This window comes from Ursus arctos, unplaced genomic scaffold (genome assembly GCF_023065955.2).
Source record: "Ursus arctos isolate Adak ecotype North America unplaced genomic scaffold, UrsArc2.0 scaffold_28, whole genome shotgun sequence".
Taxonomy (NCBI): domain Eukaryota; kingdom Metazoa; phylum Chordata; class Mammalia; order Carnivora; family Ursidae; genus Ursus; species Ursus arctos.
In genome coordinates this window covers 21,548,807-21,572,411 of record NW_026622963.1, presented here as the reverse complement: position 1 = coordinate 21,572,411, position 23,605 = coordinate 21,548,807, and the positions used below count along the sequence as shown (strand labels likewise).

The 23,605-nt window shown below is 42.2% G+C and overlaps 1 protein-coding gene across 1 annotated transcript in view; it reads right to left on the bottom strand.

Annotated features, from left to right (window-relative positions):
• ADAMTS17 (ADAM metallopeptidase with thrombospondin type 1 motif 17) overlaps positions 1-23,605 on the bottom strand; it is a 351,717-nt gene that overhangs the window by 83,282 nt on the left and 244,830 nt on the right. Inside the window, exons 17-18 of the mRNA XM_057303716.1 lie at positions 20,092-20,212; positions 932-1,012 (exon numbers count right to left, since the gene is read on the bottom strand). Of these exons, the coding sequence (XP_057159699.1) occupies positions 932-1,012; positions 20,092-20,212 (202 nt within the window). The remainder of the gene's footprint in view (positions 1-931; positions 1,013-20,091; positions 20,213-23,605) is intronic.

The following is a 23,605-nucleotide window of genomic DNA, read 5'->3' as shown; positions in this document are numbered from 1 at the left end:
GACTGAGGAGATTATGATAGGAGGAAGCCCAGGAGAAGGGTACCTGGGTAGGAGATCAGCCACCTCCAGTTTGAAATCCAACCCAAGACAGGAACACAGCAGAAGGGCTGGCAGGAGGACATGGGTCACAGCATGTCCAGCCCTGTGAACTATGAGTAGAGGCAGCCACTGGGTACCCTGCTTGTCCCCATAGCAGCATAAAAAACACTTAGGGCACAACCCACAAGTACCCAAGTACCAGGCAGACCTTTGCAAGGGCCAATGGAGAGGCTGGCAGTTAAGCTGAGGATATACCCAGAGGGACTTTGGTGCCTAAGAAGGGGTTCAGTTGAACAATTCTTAGGGCTTGAAGTATGAGTCTGTAGAAGGCAATGAAGACCAATCTGGAATGGAACCCCAACCTTCCATAGAAAGACACAGGCATTTGTGCCTGAAGTCAATAGAGTTGGCCACTAGGAATCCGGGGTACACAGCACTTAGTGAAAACCAGTGTTCTTTTATGCTTCCATTAGATCTAGGGCTATTCCTCTTTTTTTTTTTTTTTTTCCAGCTAAGGAATCATCCCCAGAGCCACCAACAGCTGGACAATGTGCCCGTGCTATGTGGGCAAAGGCTGCTCCGGGTTCTCCTGGGGTTACTTTGGGGGACTTTCGCTATCCCAATTCCTCACTTCCTTCCCTCTTCTGTCACCTTCCCTCCCATCCAAAGCTGGTGGATCCTCCCGATCCCCTCACGCCCCATCCACCTTGCGGGTGGCTGCACTTCAGCCAAATAGAACAGCATCGTGCGGTGCACTGCGATTACTTCTATCGTTATACCTCGGGTACGAGTGGGAAACCCATGGCCTGGGAGAACGATGCCGGACCACACAATCAGCCTGCCTATCCAAATCTTAGAACATAAATCACAAGTCAGATTCTTTGTGTTTTACCCAGAAAACTGTGGGCAGGTTTATCCTCCACCACGCGAATCCTCCGAGCTCCCGCTGGGATGATGGCGGCTTCGATATAACCTGTGGTGGCAGATAACAGAAAGGTGAAGCACACCTCCACCCCCCTTCAGAGGCCCACATAGAACCCCCCCCCCCAAATCTGCCCTATCCCCACCTCCCCCGCCTACCCCTGTGGGGATTTCAGAGCCTGTAGGCTGGTCTGGCTCTAAAAAATCAAGTCAATGAACAAGGAGTGTTCTTCTATGGCCAGAACCTCCAGGCTGCCCAAAACCAGAGAGCACCCTTCCTGTGTGTGGAGAGCTGAACCGTGTCTCCCCGCCCTCCCACTCTTACGTTGAAGTCCTGATCCCTGCTATCTCACAATATGACCTGATTTGGAAAATGGGCCTTTGCAGATATAATTCATTCAGACGAGATCCCACCGGAGTAGGGTGGGCACTTCATCTTACAAAAAGGGGGAATTCAGATGCAGACAGGCACACAGAACTCCATGGAAGCAGGAAGCAGGGATCAGGGTGATGCTTCTACGAGTGAAGCAACACGGAAGATGGCCAGCAAACCTCCAGAAGCTAGCAGAGAGGCACAAAGCAGATTCTTGCTTCCAGCATTCCAAAGGAAGCAACCCTGCCTACACCTTGATCTTGGACTTGTAGCTTCCAGAGCCGTGGGACAGGAATGGTCTGTTGTTCATGCCACTTAGTTTATGGTACTTGGTGACTGTGGCCCTCGCAGACTGAGACAGCCTGCAATCCTGTGGGAACAGCCCCTCCGTGGGGCACACAGGCAGCGTGCCCCTGGCCACTCCATCTGCCGGAGGTTGCTTTGGGCTTCCCTGTACTCTAAGCTGTCCCCGAATCCATGGAACGACAGCAGAAGCTAAACTCCTTGCCCAGGGACAGAACCACTCCTTAACACACTGTTGGCCGTTTCCTGCTTCTGCTGACCTCTGGGGATCTCTGCAACTCTCCCAGCCCATGCTTTTGTCTATCTCCTTGAGTATTTCCAACTATAATGGGAGGCCCTCAGAGGCCTGGGGCTTTCCTCTACCCATCCTCCAACCCCACATGTACCCAGACAGTGGGGGGATAATGAGGATTCAGGGAGGGTATGACTGAGGCTGCTGGGCAGGAGGTCAGCCACTGGCTGCTGCCTGGTTAAGTGGGTCAATAAATGAGCCCAGCACTAGGGTGAGATTTTGAAATGCAGGCTGGTAATCATTTTGTTTTGATTTTCATTTGGGTTTTAGACAAGGGTTATATGTGTTTGCTTCAGCAATTGGGATGATAATCCCAAATTAGATTACAATCCTAAATGGGATCATCACAGTCAGCAGGGGAGCATTAAACAGGAGAGATCTCTGAGCCCAGCTATGTAGAGATTGTGGAAATATCCATTTTTGAGAGGTTGGTTTATTTCCTCATTTTCTCACAGTAAAACTAGCCGTATTTTTATTAGAAAAATAGTACACGATAATTCAAACCACAGAACGGAAAAAACCAAAATGAACCTGTACCACGTTGCTCTACAGAAATTATCCCTAAAAAAGCAAAATTTTAGTGACTAGTTTTTTCAGCATCTATTAATGCATATAAAAATATATACATCATTTTACATGAAAAGGATATTGTATGGAGTTTTAAAAGATCAGGGACAACTTTAAAATAATTGGAGTTTTGCTAGGCGGTATGTGCCCAAGGTATAAAATTCAAGTTACAAAAGGCTATAGAAAGTATGTGTCTCTAATAAGATATATCTTGTACTTACTTAACTACCTTTCTAACACTCTAATTATTTATAATAATTTGTATATTTTGGCTGGGTTCCTATAAATTTAACTGAAACATCTGCTCATACGACAGTTTTGTTTCTTCCTTTCTAATCGTTATGGCTTTAATTTCTTCTCCTTTCACTGTTCTGGTTGGAACTTACAAAAGCATGTTGTACGCAACGAGAGATTGTGGTATCCTTGCCTTATTCATGATGTTCCCAGGGATGCCTCCAAAGTTTTCCCATTGAAAATGATGTCTGCTGTGATAATGTGACAGATATCAATTACCAGGTTAAGGAAGTTCCCTTTTATCGTAGGTAAGAGCTTTTGTTAATGAAGAGATATTGAAGTTAATGAAGTGCCTCTTTGCGAATGCTGAACCACCCTTGTCTCCCAGGGATGAATCCCACTTGGTCATGATGGATAATCCTTTTAATGTACTGTTGGATTGTATTAGCCAGGATCTTGTTGAGGATTTTGGCGTCCATATTCATTAGGGAAATCGGTCTGTAATTCTCCTTTTTGATGGGGTCTTGCCTGGTTTGGGGATCAAGGTAATATTAGCCTCACAGAATGAGTTTGGTAGCTTTCCTTCTGTTTCTATTTTTTGAAATAGCTTTAGGAGAATAGGTATTATTTCTTCTTTGAATGTTTGGTAGAATTCCCCAGGAAAACTGTCCGGGCCTGGAGTTTTCTTTTTTGGAAGGTTTTTTATCACTGTTTCAATCTCTTCATAATTAATTGGTCTGTTTAAAAAATCAATTTCTTCCTGTTTCAGTCTTGGTAGTTTATAGGTTTCCAGGAAGGCCTCCATCTCTTCCAGATTGCTTAATTCATTGGCATAAAGCTGTTGATAAAAGTTTCTAATAATCCTTCCAATTTCATTGGTGTTGGTTGTGACCTCTCCTTTTTCATTCATAATTTTATTAATTTGGGTCCTTTCTCTATTCTTTTGGATAAGTCTTGCCAGTGGTCTGTCAATTTTATTTATTCTTTCAAAGAACCAGCTTCTAGTTCTGTTGATCTGCTCTACTGTACTCCTGGTTTCTAATTCATTGATTTCTGCTCTAATCTTGATCAACTGCTTTCTCGTGTGTGGATTAGGCCTGTCCCTCTGTTGCTGTTTCAGCTTCTTGAGGTGAGAATATGAAAACTGCATTTTAGATTTTTCTATTCTTTTGAGTGAGGCTTGGATGGCTATGTATTTTCCCCTTAGGACTGCCTGTGCAGTATCCCATAGGTTTTGGACCGTTGTGTTTTCATTCTCGTTGGTCTCCATAAATTGTTTAAATTGATTTTTGATTTCCTGGTTTATTGAATCACTCTTGAGCAGGATGGTTCTTACTCTCCAAGTGTTTGAGTTTCTTCCAAATTTTTCCTTGTGGTTGAGTTCCAATTTCAAAGCATTGTGGTCTGAGAATATGCAGCGAATAATTTCAGTCTTTTGGTATCGGTTGAGACCTGTTTTGTGACCCAGAACATGGTCTATTCTTGAGAATGTTCCATGGGCATTAGAATAGAATGAGTATTCTTTGGTTCTGGGGTGTAGTGTTCTATATATGTCTATGAGGTCCAACTCGTCAAGTATGGCATTCAAAGCTCTTGTTTGTTTGTCGATTTTCTGCTTATGTGCTCTATTTCTGATAGTGGAGTGTTGAGGTCCCCTACTATTAACGTATTTTTATCTATATGTCTCTTTATTCTGGTTAAGAGTTGGCTTGTGTATCTTGCTGCTCCCCTGTTGGGTGCATATATATTTATAATTGTCATATCCACTTATTGGATACAACCTTTAAGAATAATATAGTACCCTTCTGTGTCTCTAACTATAGTCTTTAGTTTAAAATCCAATCTGTCTGATATGAGAATTGCTACCCCAGCCAAAACTATCAGTGTCATAAATTTTATCCAGAAGGAAAAAGCCAAAAATCATATGATTCTCTCAACAGATGCAGAAAAGCATTTGACAAAATACAGCATCCTTTCCTGATTAAAACCTTTCAGAGTGCTGGGGTAGAGGGTACATTCCTCAATCTCATAAAAACCATCTATGAAAAGCCTAGAGCAAAGATCATTCTCAATGGGGAAAAGCTGGAAGCCTTTCCCTTAAGATCAGGAACACAACAAGGATGCCCACTCTCACCACTATTATTCAACATAGTACTAGAAGTCCTTGCAACAGCAATCAGACAACAAAAAGGGATAAAAGGTATCCAAATCGGCAAAGAAGTCAAACTGTCTCTCTTCGCAGATGACATGATACTCTACATGGAAAACCCAAAAGAATCCACTCCCAAACTACTAGAAGTTATAGAGCAATTCAGTAATGTGGCGGGATACAAAATCAATGCTCAGAAATCAGTTGCATTTCTATACACAAATAATGATACTGAAGAAAGAGAAATTAGGGAATCCATCCCACTTACAATAGCACCAAAAATCATACGTTACCTTGGAATTAACTTAACCAGAGACGTAAAGGAACTATATTCTAGAAACTACAAATCACTCTTGAAAAACATTGAAGAAGACACAAAAAGATGGAAAAATATTCCATGCTCATGAATCGGAAGAATTAACATAGTTAAAATGTCCATGCTACCCAGAGCAATCTACACTTTCAATGCTATCCCAATCAAAATACCAATGGCATTTTTCAAAGAACTGGAACAAATAGCCCTTAAATTTATATGGAAACAGAAAAGGCCCCGAATCGCCAAGGAATTGTTGAAGAGGAAAAACAAAGCTGGGGGCATCACAATGCCGGATTTCAAGCTGTACTACAAAGCTGTGATCACAAAGACAGCATGGTACTGGCACAAAAACAGACACATAGACCAATGGAACAGAATAGAGAACCCAGAAATGGGCTCTCGGCTCTCTGGGCAACTAATTTTTGACAAAGCAGGAAAAAACATCCAGTGGAAAAAAGACAGTCTCTTCGATAAATGGTGCTGGGAAAATTGGACAGCTGCATGCAAAAGAATGAAACTTGACCACTCTCTCACACCATACACAAAGATAAACTCCAAATGGATGAAAGACCTTGATGTGAGACAGGAATCCATCAAAATCCTAGAGAAGAGCATAGGCAGCAACCTCTATGACATTAGCCACAGCAACCTTTTTCATGACACGTCTCCAAAGGCAAGAGAAACAAAAGATAAAATGAACTTGTGGGCCTTCATCAAGATAAAAAGCTTCTGCACAGCCAAGGAAACAGTCAAAAAAACTAAGAGGCAGCCCACGGAATGGGAGAAGATATTTGCAAATGATACTACAGAAAAAAGACTGGTATCCAAGATCTACAAAGAACTTCTCAAACTCAATACACGAGAAACAAATAAACAAATCATAAAATGGGCAGAAGATATGAACAGACACTTTTCCAATGAAGACATACAAATGGCTAGCAGACACATGAAAAAATGTTCAAAATCACTAGCCATCAGGGAAATTCAAATCAAAACCACACTAAGATACCACCTTACGCCAGTTAGAATGGCAAAAATTGACAATGCAAGAAACAACAATTGTTGGAGAGGATGTGAAGAAAGGGGATCCCTCCTACATTGTTGGTGGGAATGCAAGTTGGTACAGCCACTCTGGAAAACAGTGTGGAGGTCCCTTAAAAAGTTAAAAATTGAGCTACCCTATGACCCAGCCATTGCACTACTGGGTATTTACCCCAAAGATACAGACGTAGTGAAGAGAAGGGCCATATGCACCCCAATGTTCATAGCAGCTCTGTCCACAATAGCTAAATCATGGAAGGAGCCGAGATGCCCTTCAACAGATGACTGGATTAAGAAGATGTGGTCCATATATACAATGGAATATTACTCAGCCAACAGAAAGAACGAGTTCTCAACATTTGCTGCAACATGGACGGCACTGGAGGAGATAATGCTAAGTGAAATAAGTCAAGCAGAGAAAGACAATTATCATATGGTTTCTCTCATCTATGGAACATAAGAACTAGGATGATCGGTAGGGGAAGAAAGGGATAAAGAAAGGGGGGGTGATCAGAAGGGGGAATGAAGCATGACAGATTATGGACTCTGAGAAACAAACTGTGGACTACAGAGGGGAGACGGGTGGGGGAATGGGATAGGGTGGTGATGGGAAGTAAGGAGGGCGCGTATTGCATGGTGCACTGGGTGTTATACGCAACTAATGAATCATCGAACTTTACATCAAAAACCAGGGATGTACCGTATGGTGACTAACATAATAAAAAAATATTAAAAAAAATAATGAAGTGCCTCTTTGCATGTACTGAGATCATCATATTGTTTTTTTTTTTTCCCAAAAAACCCAAAGACCTCAGGGCATTTGAACTGTAATCACACTGGTTATGGCTAACATGGTGGGTGGGTCAGTTAATCTTAGCTTTGTTTTTCCTTCACCAATACAGTTCAGTTAACTGTTATTTCTTTTTTATCCTGATGCTTTTCTGTAAACCTTTAATTGAATTTATATTTCTATTATATGGTTTGTCAGCTGGTAAGTGAAGTATTTTAATCCCTGGATATTAAAAGATGAGGAAATCAGCATAATTACACTGTGCCTCACATTCTTCCATCTTACTTTCAACTTTAATTGTATGAATCCTACGTTGTACTCATTATAACATTTATCTTTTGCTAAGATAATTCGTGCAGCTGTTTTAGTCTTAGTCCTGAAAGTTTAGTGTTCATTGTGTCCCTCTGCCAGTTTCTTCAATAAATTCTTATTTGCCTCAAGTTTGTGCTCTATGAGATGGGCTTGTAGGAATTATATTCTCTGAAATGCAATATAGGAAAAAATTATTGTTTGTTGTTCTTACACTTGAATGTCAGTTTGATGGGTATAAAAGTCTTGGCTCACACTTTCTTTCTCTGAGGCCACTGTTACGAGTTGCTCCACTGAATGTCAGTGAGGAGAAGACTGAGGCCAAGCTGATGTCTTTATTAGGTTACCTAAAATTTGGATTGAATACTTATAAGAGTCTTACCTTTAAAATCTGATAAATATTAGGCTAGTCATAGTTTAATAGAATTTTTTTCCTGGGACATGAGGCTTTATTATTATTATACTAATTATATTACTAATTATATATACTAATTATTATACTAATTATTATACTAATATATATATATATATATATTTTTTTATCTATTTGTTTGGTTTTCTTCTTCGGGGACACCAAATTATGCTGGATTTTCTTTTTCTGCCATTGTGTTCATTTGACGTCTTATCCTTTTGATTCGTTGTTATTTCCATTTTGCTCTGCTCATTTTTCTCAGTCCTGTCCTCCACGCTTCTTCTTGTGTTCTCAGCAATGTTACTTTCCTTTGCTTCCATGTGGACTTGGTTTCTGTGATGGATTCAAGTTCTTCCTTGACATCTTTCCTTAGCTCTGCCAAGTCGTATTTCATCTCCCTCTGTATCTTCATTGAGGTCTTATATCTTAGCTATGAGTTCTGGTTTTATAGAGGCTATTGTTTAATCAGTTTTTGGAATTTATGGCAGTAACATTTGGTCACAATTTTCATCTTCTCCTTAGCAATATTTTGCTGGTATTTTTTTAATTCACTTGTTCTCTCATCTTTTATCCCTTTCCTATTATGGTGATAGATCCTGTTCTGATTTTCTTTCTAAATTACTAATTTTTAAGTGACACAAGTTCTAATTGTAGCAGCTGCTTGTAGTAAGCTTGTATAATAAGGAAGAACAGGACAGCTTCATAGGCTAGCAGGACTTTTAATTGTTAGGACACAGGTTTATGTGTATCAGTGAATTAATTTTTATTTTTGTAAAAATTTATGTATTTTAAATTTATACAAACACATGTGTATATTTTCTCATAAGGATTTTATAATATACGTAAATCTCTTAATGCCTCTCCTCTCCCTGTGGGAACTGCCACTATCAGTCTAGTGTATATTCATTCAGATATTTTACTATTTATACACATATATCCATGAAAATTAAAAATATTTATATTTGTCTATATTTTACATAAGCATTAGGAGAAACATTATGACTAAATATTGTACTATATCATACTTTTTTTAAACATGATATATCTTGGAAGATCTATCCATGTGAGTGTGTGTAGCTCTACTTAATTTTACATTTAAATTGTAGTTTACATAATTACTCCCTTACTGATACACTGAAACAGTGCTATCTTGTGTATGAATATGCACAGAAAACTAATAAAATAGTAGCAACCTAATCCAGCAACATATAAAAAGGATTATATACCATGATCAAATAAGATTATCCCAGGAGTTCAAGGTTAGTTTAACATGTAAAAACGAATCAATGTAATCTATATAAAAAACAAAACCACAAGATCATTTTAATAGATTCAGAGAAAGTATCTGACAAAATTTTACACCCTTTCATGATAAAAACACTCAACAAACTAAAAATACAAGGGAACTGCCTCAACCTGATAAACAGCACTTATAAAAAACCCACAGCTAACAGCAGACTTAATGGTGAAATACTTCAATGCTTTCCCCCTAAAATCAGGAAGAAGACAAGGCTGTCCACTCTTGGTACTTTCATTTAGCATTGTACTGAAAGTTCTCTCCATGTTGATCAGGCAAGAAAGATTTTTAAAAGGCATCCAAACTAGAAAGGAAGAAGTAAAAACATCTCTACTTGTAGATGTCAAGATCTTACATATAGAAAAATCCCAAGGAATACACTAAAATATTAAAATAAGTTCAGCAAGGTTGTAAGATATGAGATCAATATACAAAAATCAACTGCATTTCTAGGCATTAGGGTTGAACAGTTCAAAATGAAATTAAGAAAACAACTTGAATTAAATAGCATCAAAAAGAATACTTAGGAATAAACTTCACAAAAGATGTGCAAGATTTCTACACCAAAAACTACAAAACGCTGTTGAAAGATATTAAAGAAGATCTAAATAAATGGAAAGACACTCCATATTCATGGATGAAAAGATTTAATGTTAAAGTGGGAATACTTCACTAACTGATTTACAGCTTCAACACGGCCTATATAAATATTCCAGCTTTTTGTTTTTGTTGTTTGCCAAAAATGACAAGCTGATCCTGAAATTCATATGGGAATGCAAGGGGCCCAGAATAGACAAAACAATATTTAAAAGGAACAAAGTTGGAGAACTGACACTTACTTATTTAAAAGTTTTCTAGCCAGCTATATAATGAGGACAATGTGGCAATGGCATAAAGACAGACATCTTTTTAAAGAAATTATTTATGTATTTATTTGAGAGAGAGAGAGAAAGAGGAGAAGCAGAGGGAGAGGGACAAGCAGACGCCATGCTAAGTGTGGAGCCCGATGCAGAGCTCAGTCTCATGACTCTGAGATCATGACCTAAGCTGAAATCAAGAGTTGGATGCTCAAAAACTGAGCCACCCACCCACCCCAAGACAGACATGTTTATTAATGGAATATAATTGAGAATCTATAAATGAATCCTTAATTGACTTTCTAAAAGCAAAGGTGCCACGAATATTAAATGGAGAAAGAATAGTCTTTTCCACAGTGTTGGGATAATTGGATATCCACATACAAAGGAATGAAGGTGGACTCCTATCTCAAACCAGACAAAAAAAAACCTATCCTAAAATGGATCACAGACCTAAACCTAAGAGCTAAAACTATGAAACTCTTGAAGAAAACACAGGAGTAAATTTTTATGACCTTGAATTAAGGATTGGTTTCTTAGATATGACAGCAAAAGCACAAGCATTGTTTTGTTACCAAAAAAGTAGATTCTATTTGATTATATTTAAAAGATTATATTAAAAGTAGATTATATTAAAATTTAAAACTTTGTGCTTCCAAGGACACCATCAAGAAAGTGAAAAGCAAACCCATACACTGGAAGAAAATGTTTACAAATCACTTTGATAAGATATCTAGGAAATATAAAGAAAGCTTATAATTCAATATTAAAGTGAAAAATAATCCAATACAAAAATAGGCAAAGGATTTTAATAGACATTTCTCCAAAGAAGATATATGAATGGGCAGTAGGCATATGAAATGATGCTCAAAATCATTAGTCATTAGGGAAATGCAAATCAAAACCACCATCAGATACTACTTCACACCCACTAGGATGCTTATAACCAAAACAATAGACAAGAAGAAGTCCTATAATGTGTGGAGCAAACGGAACTCTCGTTCATTACTAGCAGGAATGTAAAATGTTACAGGCACTTTGGAGAAGAGTTTGGCAGTTCCCCTCCAAAATTAAACAAAATGACCATAGGACTAACCAACTCCGTTCCTAGGTATATAGCCAAGAAGAATGAAAACACATGTCCACGCAGAAACTTACATACAAATGTTCACACCAGCATTATCCACAATAGCTAAAAAAAAAGGTGGAAACAACTCAGATACCCATCAAACGATGAATGTATTTGAAAAAATGTAGTATAACCATATAATGGAATATTATTCAGCAACAAAAGGAATGAAGCCACTGATACATGCCACAATATGGTGGGACCTAGAAAACATTATGCTGAAGAAGCCAGTCACAAAAGACCACATACTGTATGTGCCATTTCTATGAAATGTTCAGAACAGAGAAACACACCTAGAGACTGGATGCTGAGGGCTGGGGTAGGAGGGAGATGGGGAATGACTGCAGGTGAGTGTGGGATTTCTTTTTAGGATGATTGTGGTGATGGTTGCACAACTATGTACATGTACTAAGAGCCCACTGAATTGCCCATTTTAAAGGGGTGAATTTCATGGTATGTGGAATATATTTCAATGAAGATACTTAAAGAAATAGTAACTGTAATGAACAGCTTTGCACATGTATCATTGTGCACATACACGATGTCCTGCCTGATCAGCTGTGAGAATTGCTGGGTCAAATATACATGAGCTGAAATGTTACATGGATAGCTCAATTGCCCCCCATAATTGCTTGACTAATATAGAAGCCAACCAACCTTTTATGAGGTTGCCTGTTTATTCATAGACTTCTAAATACTTGAAATTAGCTATCTTCTTAACACTGGCTAATTCAATAGGTGAAAAAAATATTATGTGGGAGATTTAAGTTTCATTTCTCTCACTACCAATGTGGCTTGGCATCTTATTACATATTGATTGGCCATTTGAAGTTCCTTTTCAGGTAACTGCCTTGCTGAGAAGCACTGCCCATTTTTCTACTGGCTTTTGATTTTTATGTAATTGATCAGCAGGAATTTTAAAGGGATATCTCAGTACCTATTAACATATACTTAATGTGTTTTGAACTCAAACTCTTTACTTACTAGACTTTTTGTGAACATTTTTTTCTGTCTGTCATCTGTCATTTCTTTTTGGTGCCCTTTATCACATGTCTTTAATTTGAGAGTCATACTTCTGAGATTTTTGTTTTCTGAGGGTTTCTTCTTGTTCCATACTAGTTTTATGGATACCGTTGCATCTCAAATCTTTTTAAGACTAGTTGGTAGAGATTTTGCACTTCTATTACTGGAGTGATCTTGTTTTTCTCATGGGTCATCTTTTCAGGTTACCTTAGTCTCTCCCATTTGTGTTGCAGACTCTCGCAAGAAGGATCCACAGATGGGCTGTCTCTGTGAATCTGGGTGGAGTTTGCTGACCATCAGGACTGGCTTTCAGCTGGGGGACAGGGAGCCGTTGTTGGGTGCTTGACAACTGAAACAGCGAAATGTTTTCTCCATGTGCTGTGTTGTGGTGCTGGCCACCAACTATTTCCAGGTCTTCCTCCGGAAATGATAGGGATGCATTTCCCTGCCCTCTTAAACTGTGTGACCATGTGACCTACTTTGATCCTTAAAATGTGAGTGAAAATGATGTGCACATAGGAGCTTTAAGAGAATCAGGACCTGCTTTGCTGTGTTCCATTTTTTCTGCCAAGGTGATTGGTCAGCATCTGAACAAAATCTGTCAGCGCAGGTCCATGAGTGGCTCAAATATGCAGACCCGCCTACCATCCATGTTGGACGTGCAGCATGAGCAAAGAAATAAACTTCTGTGCTAAGTCACTGAGATCGGGGGGGGGGGGGGCTTTTGTATGGTGTCTTGTTTATTGTGGCAAATCCAAGTCTATTTATTCCGATTCCTGTACATATGAGATGTCCTTGTTCCCCTCAAACCTCTTCATAAGTTCCTTTTCTTTCCTTTTTTTTTAAAGTAGGCTCCACACTGCGTGTGGAGCCCAACGTGGGGTTTGACCTCACAACTGAAGATCTGAGCCAAGATCAAGAGTCGGACACTCAACCAACTGAGCCACCCAGGTATCCCTTAGTAAGTTCCTTTTCATTCATTTTATGGTGAGGTTGGTAAGAGAGGAAACACTTGTTGTTCAAGTGGCCATCTTGGATGGCAAGTTTAGCAGTGTCTGTCCATCTTGACAGCAAATGCCTGGGTGTTGTCACTATAGATCCAGCTTCAAAAGTTTTACAAATTCAAGTTCTACTTGATGCTTCGGGAGACTCCACAGATGTAAACACAGTTCGGTCTGAGGGCAGTTGTCTCACTTAGTGTGCCCTGATCCTGATTCCCAGGCAGGATGACTTTAACCAACTGGGGTGTGGTCCTCCAGTGTGATTCCTTCCAGACACTTCCCATTGCTGTGGGGAATGGCAACACTGGCTCGCCCCAACAGCCTGCCTGTGGTCCCTGCTCTGCTCAGTCCTCATGGGGGCGCGGGGCGGGGGGAGGGCAGAGGATTCTGATTAAAAACAGTTTTTGCTCTGGAAATGCTTTTCTACTTAAAACGTCTGGCCACCAAAAACCAAACAGAGCAAACAAGACAGAACAAAACAAAAACAGAACACATCTTTTAGGATTACAGCAGTGGACTCTGTACCACAAATTTCTCTTAGAGAAGTTCATTCTTTCTGGAGCAGTCTGAAGAATTACTGGATTCTAGGCACACAAGACAGTGAGATGTCAAAAACAGAGACAAAATTATTCAGGGTCAATGTGATGGAAATCTTTTTGGGGAGGAGTCTCCATTTCAACTACAAAACTGACCTGGGAACAGGATCTGCTTGGGGAGCTGAATTCTTCTCAGAAAAAAAGCCGCTGTTATGTGGAATCTTCCTATTTTGTGACTAAGAAACCCTGGTGTTAGTATTACTAGGCTGCTACAATCAGAGGCAATGAATGCATCCACCAAGATCCAGATTCGTTCATTTTCCACATCCCACAGCAAGGGAGTACATTTGCAACCTATGCATGGTCACCACATATATGTTTAAACTTAACTTTGGCACAAGTAGTAACACTGAAAAGGCACCTGTCTTCTCCCCTCTTTCAAGTATGCTGGGGGCAGAGCAGATGAGTAGTGAAAAGCTCAGGGTAGAGGCACAATCAGGTGAGGCTCATCCTCGGGTGACCTCTGAGTAACAGGGCAGGGGAGTCATTGCCATGCATGGGTTCTGCTAACGTTTCTTGCTAAGATTTGCAGAGAACTAATGAAAGAGAAAATGCCTGAAATAAAAGGCAGGTAGGTGTTCGGTCCACAAACCAAGGAAATCACCTCTACTTCACTGTCCTTTTTCCCCTCTTTTGACTCACAGCTCAAAGCCTGTGCTGAGGTTGGTGTAGAGAGTGGTCAGCAATGGCAGGAGGCCCATCACCAAGTCCCAAATCACCTTGTCATCAAGTCCCAAATCACCTTGTCATCCCTCATACTAGATGGCCCCTAGGCAGATACCAGGTACCAGATGTTGACTGGGCATGAAAAATAATTAAAGGGGGGATGGACTGTAAGAATTCACGAGATAAAGTCACATTTTAGGTAGGGTAGGCAAGACTTTATCTTCAGAATAATTTTCCATTCTAGTCTCTGCCATCAAGCAGGAGACATCCAGTTAGAGGGGGACATGATTTGGTTTCATGAAGAAGCCATGGTTAACATTCAATGCCTTTGCCATCTTTCTAGCAGAACATGCCATGTTTGCTGTCAGGACAAGAAGTCAGAAAGAACGTCAATGTGATATTGACCTGAAACCTATCTCAAATCTTCTGAACAGTTAGAATCACCGGGCTATAAACACATTCCCCTGCAAGATACTTTTTGTCTGAATTTCCCCAGGTAGACTTGCTTTTTAGATGATGTGGTCACACTTTCCCCTTGTGTTTTTAGGAGTGGTAACTTTCTTTGGAAGAAAACCATTGCACTGGTAGTGTACTGTGATGGAATGCAGGTGAAATTTTGGCTATGTGGCTTGGAACTCTTTCACAAGGTTGTACCAAACATGTAAAACAAAACAAAACAAAACTCAAAGCTCTATTTTTTTGTGTGTGGGTGTATGTGTGTGATTGCCTTATAAAATGGTTGAAGAGGCTTTCATATAAGTTTATAGCTTCCCCTGCTTTTTTTTTTTTTTAAACAAAGTTGTTTATGAGAATACTACTATCTTTATGTTTACCCCTGAGGGTTGTTCTGGGTCTCACTGGAAAGACCTCATTTTTTGGGAAGCCCATGGGGCCAGACTAATACCCTTCCTTGTTCAGTTCCCAGAACATGAGGTCAGTGTAGGCGAGCCAAAGCAAGGCCATGACATTATCTTCAGTATGAAGACCATGAGGATGTGACCCCCTGCCCTTTGGGAAGTCCAAGTCTGTGATACGGACACTTCCCTATGGAAAAACAGGTCACTGCGGCAAATTCTCTGGCACATCGTAGCATTTTCTGCCCAAGAGCCAGGTGTGGCCAAGAAGAATGAGGATGTATCCCTTGGCATACTGACACAAGTTTCTGTCTGGTCTCTGATCTCGTAACTCTTTACATTTTATAGCTTTAAAATTGGTTTTATTCTACAGTTTTTTCTTTTTGGCCAGCAGTCTTAAACATCAATTATACAGAAGTGACAAATGGCCTTCGTGTTTATCCATGGCTTCATGCATGACCCATTTCCATTGACTCCGCTCAGAAAACATTCAGGCATGGAAGCAAGGAAAGAATCCCACACCAGACACGTCACCTCAAGTACTGCACGTGATACACAAACATCTTACATGAGAAACACTTGGGAACAGCCTTTGCCATCACACATGTGGACACCTTCGTACAAAGATTATTCTTGACTGAGGAAAAGAAATATATGGTCATTGGTTTCCATGCACATTTGAGGAACTGATACTGTAGTTCTTAATCACGGTGGAGGGAAGAGTCACTGTTTGTCATCACATAGGGTAAATTTTCCCCATAAAACCTCCATACCCCACACCTAAAGAACAGAACGTGGCACGTGACAGAGTGTCTAAAGGTAATTATTAAATAAATATGTGACTTGCGGATCTACCAACACTTAAAAGGGATAGATCACGTCACCTTCCCTTTTAAGAATTCATTGTTTGAGAAGGTTCTCTTTGAGGATAAGTGCAAAGCATTCAGAACCCATGAGGCGCCATGGATGGCTCTCCATGTGACTTCAGGGGTGACTAGTCACCTCTGCAGCACTGAGGAGGAGCACAGAACCAAGGTAGAATAGTTACAATGACCCTTTAATGAATGAAGTGGAAGCATCATACCAAGAACTTTCAAGCTACTAAATTAAAAAACTCAGCCGTTTGAACACAAAGGCTTGAGCATGTTCAAGCCCATCCATCAGAGCCGTAATACAATAGCCATTCAAGTAGGTTCTTTCAATAGTTGAGTTGCCAAGGACCTTGGTTATTCAAAGTCGGAAGTCAATAGGCCAGGGGGTAATAAACAGCTTACACTCAGAATGCCCTATCCCCACTCGCTGTTTGTGACCTCTCAAGGACACAAGAGGGGGGACATCCTGAGGAGGTATGGACCCTGGCCCTGTGTGGTTCTTCTCTGGAGTCTCAGCTCAAGCATTTAGGTGAAAAAATGCAGATGAGTTCAGGCAAGGGTCAGGACTTCATATAAGTGGGCAAAAATCCTGCATTTGGTTACTTGTTATCTTTCTGGTGGCATTTCTTTTTGATATTTACTCTTAAGGGTGATAAGACATTCCTCCTTCTCCCAGTCTTTCTAGGGCATAGATGAAAAGTTACCTTTCTATCTAAACTGACAGGATTAGTGAATCCACTCTGACCAATACAGTTGGAGTCACCCAGATGTTCTGTGACCCCGGGGACTTTATACCCTTCAGCCCGAAATGTCCTTCCTCCACCCGCACTGTCAGTTCATGTCTGCTTGTCCTTTATGGCTCAGGGACCACCCTCATCTTTCAGCCAGCCTGGGCAAGGCACCCCATCAGAATTTGAGGCCCCACAGCACCCCCACTGAGCTGCCTCTGCCTCACACATGGACGCAGGCTACTTGCCTGGGGGTACCCTCCCTCAGAGGTGACCGACTTGGGAGCCATTTACTTTTACTTCTGCACATCTGACGCTTAAAACGTAGTAGTGTCAAATAAATGTTTACTGGGGGACCGTTTGTCAGTATCTTCGCATATGTACATTCCAGAATGTCAGGCCATGATTACAGGTTTGTGTTTGACAAAACTATATTAAATAGTGATTCATTCATGTGTGAGTTAGCATTTCACGCACAGCCTCAGTATTGCAGAATCCACACTGATAGGAGCTTCTGCTCACAGACCTGGTGAGGATTTGGAAGAAATGGCTTTAGACTTAGAACAAAGGTGTGACATCTGGCGAGAAGGACAGAACTTTTCCGGGTGGGTGAGGATAACGGCTGGTTATCTTTCTCTGAAGGTTTGCTAATGATGAGGGAAAAGACAAGCTGAGGAAAAAGCATAAGCCCACACCTTGCAACGTCCCCCCACCCCTAACTCCTGGGTGGAACATGTGTGACATTCTTCCAGGAACCTCCCAACAAAATGTTAATACCTTGCTAGTGGGGAAAACAACCTTAACCTGACAATGGCAAGACCTCTGGTATCTTGTAGGCTGGTCGTCTTTAGCATATGAAAGTTCTTCGAAACCTCCCTTTTTCTTATTTCCCCCAACACCCGAGTACATAATCAGCCACTCCTCAAGACCCCGGTGCAGCAGCTCTTTCTGCCCACAGGTCCTGTCCCATGCTTTAATAAAACCACCATTTTGCACCAAAGATGTCTCAAGAAATCTTTCCTGGTCGTCAGCTCCAGACCTCACCCCACTGAACCTCACCTACATTCCAAAACCACATCATTAAGGTTTTTGTGCCCCAGAAGCTGGAAGGAGGCACAGACACCACAAGCCAGGGTGGGACAGCTACCCCCAGGAGGCTTCCGATGGCCAACTGTCCCTCCATGGCAGACTGGCTGTCTGAACCCCAGAATCCTGATCACCCCAGGAGGAAGGCTGCACATTCCCGCCCACCTTCCTCCCGTACACAAACGGGACTCATGCATCAGAACGGAGAAAGGGGAGAGAAGGGGAAAAAAGTTCCTGTGATTGGAGGAATGGATCCACTCATGCTGAGATCAAAGGTCAAGTGGATTAGACTCCAGGGGAAAAAAGAGAGAACCTTTTTTGCCCCATCGGGGTTCTCTTGGAAGTGAGCTGCTATGTTGCCTGGAGTGGAGGTTTTCAGAGGTGTGTGGCAGAAACGGCCTAGTGTTCCAGTGAATTGCTCAGGGGGCAGGAGAGGGCGTGTCTGTGCTCGACCTGCCTTCCATGGAAGGGAGCAACTGTAGTGAGTTCAGTTTATCAGAGCTCAGCACATTTGATGTAAATAAAGGGTTCTAACGCTTCCTTTTTTTTTTTTAATCAGTAGTAAAACTTGGCAACTGCAGAGGTTTTGTTCCTCGTTGCCCTTGCTGGCACATTAGGCAAGGTCAAAGTCTCATGGCGAATTGGATCTGGGGCCCAAATAGAGGAAGTGGCCTCAGACATGTCAACACAAATAGAAATCACTGAAGCTCCAGAGCAGTGTTGTTCGAGAAATTTCTGCAGTGATGGAAACCTCTCTGTGGGCTGTCTGGCACAGGAGCCCCTAGCCACATGTGGCCATGGAGCACGTGAAATGTGGCTAGTGGGACTGAGGGCTGAATTTTCAAGTTTGTCTAATTTTCATTATAATTAAAATTTGAATAGACTAAAGTGGCCTGTGGCTACCGTCCTCGATGACACTGCTTCAGAGGGCACTTTCCCCACAAACCGACTTGCTCTAGTGTTACCTTCCTCAGTTTATATCAGGAGCCAAGCAGCAAGCACAGATTCTCACATGTTTCCTACTGCATAGGCTGGGCACCTGTCTTTAAAATCCAGAAACCTGGCCTGAAATGTTATTTTTAAGTGACATTTTAAAATTAAATTTTGTGCTTGCATTTGCGTCTGGTTTTGCTGTCACGAGATCCTGCAAAATGTTTGTGCAATAGGTTGCCTTTTCTGGAAGGTACCGAGAAGGAATGTTTCCTCTAGACCAGGTCTCCCATCCATGTAGAGAGCGGGGAGCATACAGAGACTTCTTCTCTCGGCCTTAGTCCCAGAGGTCTCTGTTCTGTGGGACAGAGAGGACTGCCTGTGATTTTGTTTCTCTGTGGGGGTAAAACTGAACTGAAAAGCTTCTTTCCAAAGCCATCATTCAAACTAGAATAGAGGCTTTTCAGCTCAGATCCACCCAACAAGCTACCTTGGTGATGTCGCTCTTGGTGATGCTGAGTGAGTGGACGCTCACTAAGGCTTTGAGAAGAGCTCTGTCCCCAGATGACCTGCTGGCCTCCTGCTCCTCTCATTACATAAGTATCAACCCGCATACCGCCTTGGCCATCATAAGCTGGTGTCCTCCAGGACAGGAGATCAGAAACCATCTCCCACCTCTGGGCAAAGCAGCCTACAGCTGTGCAGGTGGATCAAGCAGAAAGACTAAGAAGACCCGTCGGCTGAACTTTGAAGTCCCTCTCTAAGCACAGCGCTGGGGGAGGTCTACATTTGGGAAACAGGAGACTCCCCTACTTTGTGTTTGGTCGGCAGAGGCAACTCAGACTTCCCAGAACAAATGGCTTTATGAGAATTTTAGGCATGTGTGTAAATGCTGTCCTACTTTAACTGAGAGAAAACTCAGAGAAAACCTCTTCCATCTATAGGTAAAAACAACATGGCCAGGTGTCCCATCAGAAGACAGGCTGACGTGAAGCTTCAGGGGGGCTGGTTGGGCAGGGCAGCGCCACTGAACTCCACAGGCAAACTATTCACTTCTAGGAACCTCAAGATATTCTGGCTAACACGCCTTCTCTTTGCCTTTCAGCAATCCTGACACCAACGTGCCAGGCTGCCTATCCATCGTCGACAAGTCCTTAATGACGAAGTGCAGAGAAGGCATGCGATCCTTGGCTTTGGGCAAAGGAAATAAAATATATAAACACCCGTAGGCTGTCCCTTGGGTTTCTCCTTCACTCATCCCCCCAGGAGTGGCCAGGGTCCCCTCGCCCTTGGGCTTCACACTCACCTGTGCCCCGAGAGTGGCTGAAGTCTCCTTTCACCACACGGCACGTCTTGCCGTCCCCGCTGCAGACCCCACACCGGTCTTCCTTGGCCGCGGACCCGATGATGCCATCACAGCCAATTTTCTGAATGACAAAAGGGTGGGGTTATTGTAGGATTAAGACTCAGAGGGATTTTCTAAGAGAATCTCTGCAGGGCTGACTTCTCCCATAGGAGCAGCAAGCGTGGTGCCTGGGGCCCACCATATTTCCAGAGGCCTGAGAAAATATTTTAAAATCAGAAAAGAAAAAAAAATTAATAGAATCCAACTTGTAGTATATCTGTCTTTATACCCACATAGTTGTCACACATATTTTATTATTTGTTAGAGAGGAGGGGGCCATAAAGGCAAAAAAGGCCTCAGAAGTCCCACTGAGGCCGGAAGCCTGACCCTGCGAGCGCTCCCTGAGGCACAGGCCACGCCTCTGACTCCCACACACCTTCCAGGGTGACCACAACTTCACAGGAATCACGTTTCCCTTGGGGCTGCACGGGGCACCTCTATCTTGGTTGGAACAGCCAGCAGAGCAGCGTGGAGAAGCCACACTGACTTTTCTACTCAGGTCAGGAAGCCCAAAGCTCATTCAGACATGGCTGGGAATGAGCCCCTCCACTTCTCCGTTGAGACCTAGCCCAAGAAGACCCCTGTCCTCCAAACCTTTCAAAAAGGCATGGGTGAGGTCAGAGAAGAGTAACCTGACCCTGAGTGGCTCTGGGCAGCACAGCCCAAGTCAGTTCATGAAAAGTGGGGAAAAGCTGTGAACTCTTGTTTTTCCTTCAAAAACAAATGCATGAGAATTTTACATTCTGCAAAACAACATACCTAGCTTTAGAGTATAGTGAACACTGAGTGTTCCACTTTCCCCCCTGAAGCAAGTACTTCCAGAACAAGACTGAGTTTCCCCATTGCCCTGCATTAGGGATTAATGCTTCAGGCAGGAAAGGCGTCAATAGCCAGATAACTCAGGCCAAGTTAATTTTGCTCCTTCCCACGATGCTTGGAGGGGTGCTAGCAAGGTGCTTCCCTCCTTGCACCCCACTCCAACAGGGCAGGGCGTGGAGCAGAGCTGGCTGAACAGCAACTTCCTCTTGGCCCCACGGCTCACCACTTAATCAGAATCCTCTGCTTCGTGATGGTAGTGTTGGTTTTTTTTTTAAGACTTGTTTATTTATAGAGACAGAGAGAGAGTGAGCATAAGTGGGGGGAGGAGCAGAGGGAGAGACTCAAGCAGACTCCCCGCTGAGTATGGAGCCCAATGCAGGGCTCCCAACCCATGACCCATGAGATCACGACCTGAACCAAAACCAAGAGTGGGACACTTAACCGACTGAGCCACCCCGGCGCCCTGGCGCTGGCTCTGCAGCAGGAATATGTGTCCACCTGTCTAGGAGGGTTATCAAAACAGACTGCTGGATCCCATGCCCAGTGTTTCTGACCCAGTAGGTCTGGGTGGGTCTGAGAATGTGCATTTCTCTCTTTTTTTTAAAAGATTTTATTTATTTGACATGGGGGGGGAGAGAAGTGGGCTCACAGCTGAGCAGGGTGTCCGATGCAGAGGCTCGATCCCAGGACCCTAGGACCATGACCTAAGCTGAGGGCAGATGATTAACCAACTGAGCCACCCAGGCTCCCCGGGAATGTGCATTTCTAACAAGTTCCCAGTGATGCTGCTGCTGCTGCTGGTTGGGACAACACTCAGAGAACCACCGCATTGTGGAATGCTCTATGGAGAGCAAGTGTGTGTTCTTCCTAAGCAGCAGTCCCAAGGTCTCATCCTGGGATCCCTTCATTTCTTTAGGGAAGAATTATGAGAAAAATCACTGTTGTGTGTCCAAAAATGGTAGCATAACAATACATTTCAGTGAAGACCTGAAGATCTGCTAAATACTGAGAAAGGTTGGTCCAAAAATGACCATTAAGAAAACTGAAGAAGATTTTTTTACTGTTTCCTTGGCTGTGCAGAAGCTTTTTATCTTGATGAAGGCCCACAAGTTCATTTTTTCTTTTGTTTCTCTTGCCTTTGGAGACGTGTCATGAAAAAGGTTGCTGTGGCCGATGTCAAAGAGGTTGCTGCCTATGTTCTCCTCTAGGATTTTGATGGATTCCTGTCTCACATCGAGGTCTTTCATCCATTTGGAGTTTATCTTTGCGTATGGTGTGAGAGAGTGGTCACGTTTCATTCTTTTGCATGTAGCTGTCCAATTTTCCCAGCACCATTTATTGAAGAGACTGTCTTTTTTCCACTGGATGTTTTTTCCTGCTTTGTCAAAGATTAGTTGCCCAAAGAGCTGAGGGTCCATTTCTGGGTTCTCTATTCTGTTCCATTGGTCTATGTGTCTGTTTTTGTGCCAGTACCATGCTGTCTTTGTGATCACAGCTTTGTAGTATAGCTTGAAATCCGGCATTGTGATGCCCCCAGCTTTGTTTTTCCTTTTCAACAATTCCTTGGCGATTTGGGGCCTTTTCTGGTTCCACACAAATTTAAGGGCTGTTTGTTCCAGTTCTTTGAAAAATGTCATTGGTATTTTGATCGGGATGGCGCTGAAGGTGTAGATTGCTCTGGGTAGCACAGATATTTTAACTATGTTTATTCTTCCAATCCATGAGCATGGAATATTTTTCCATCTTTTTGTGTCTTCTTCAATGTCTTTCAAGAGTGATCTGTAGTTTCTAGAATATAGTTCCTTTACGTCTCTGGTTAATTCCGAGATAATGTATGATTTTTGGTGCTATCGTAAATGGAACGGATTCCCTAATTTCTCTTTCTTCAGTCTCATTGTTCATGTATAGAAATGCAACTGATGGGGCGCCTGGGTGGCGCAGTCGTTAAGCGTCTGCCTTCGGCTCAGGGCGTGATCCCGGTGTTGTGGGATCGAGCCCCACATCAGGCTCTTCTGCTATGAGCCTGCTTCTTCCTCTCCCACTCCCCCTGCTTGTGTTCCCTCTCTCACTGGCTGTCTCTCTGTCAAATAAATAAATAAAATCTTTAAAAAAAAATGCAACTGATTTCTGAGCATTGATTTTGTATCCCGCCACATTACTGAATTGCCCTATAAGTTCTAGTAATTTGGGGGTGGAGTTTTTTGGGTTTTCCATTTGGAGTATCATGTCATCTGCGAAGAGAGACAGTTTGACTTCTTCTTTGCCGATTTGGATACCTTTTATCCCTTTTTGTTGTCTGATTGCTGTTGCAAGGACTTCTATGTTGAATAATAATGGCGAGAGTGGGCATCCTTGTCGTGTTCTTGATCTTAAAAGAAGGGCTTCCAGCTTTTCCTCATTGAGAATGATATTCGCTGTAGGCTTTTCATAGATGGTTTTTATGAAATTGAGGAATGAACCCTCTATCCCTACACTCTGAAGGGTTTTAATCAGGAAAGGATGCTGTATTTTGTCAAATACTAAGAGGCAGCCCACGGAATGGGAGAAGATATTTACAAATGACACTACAGATAAAAGACTGGTATCCAAGATCTAC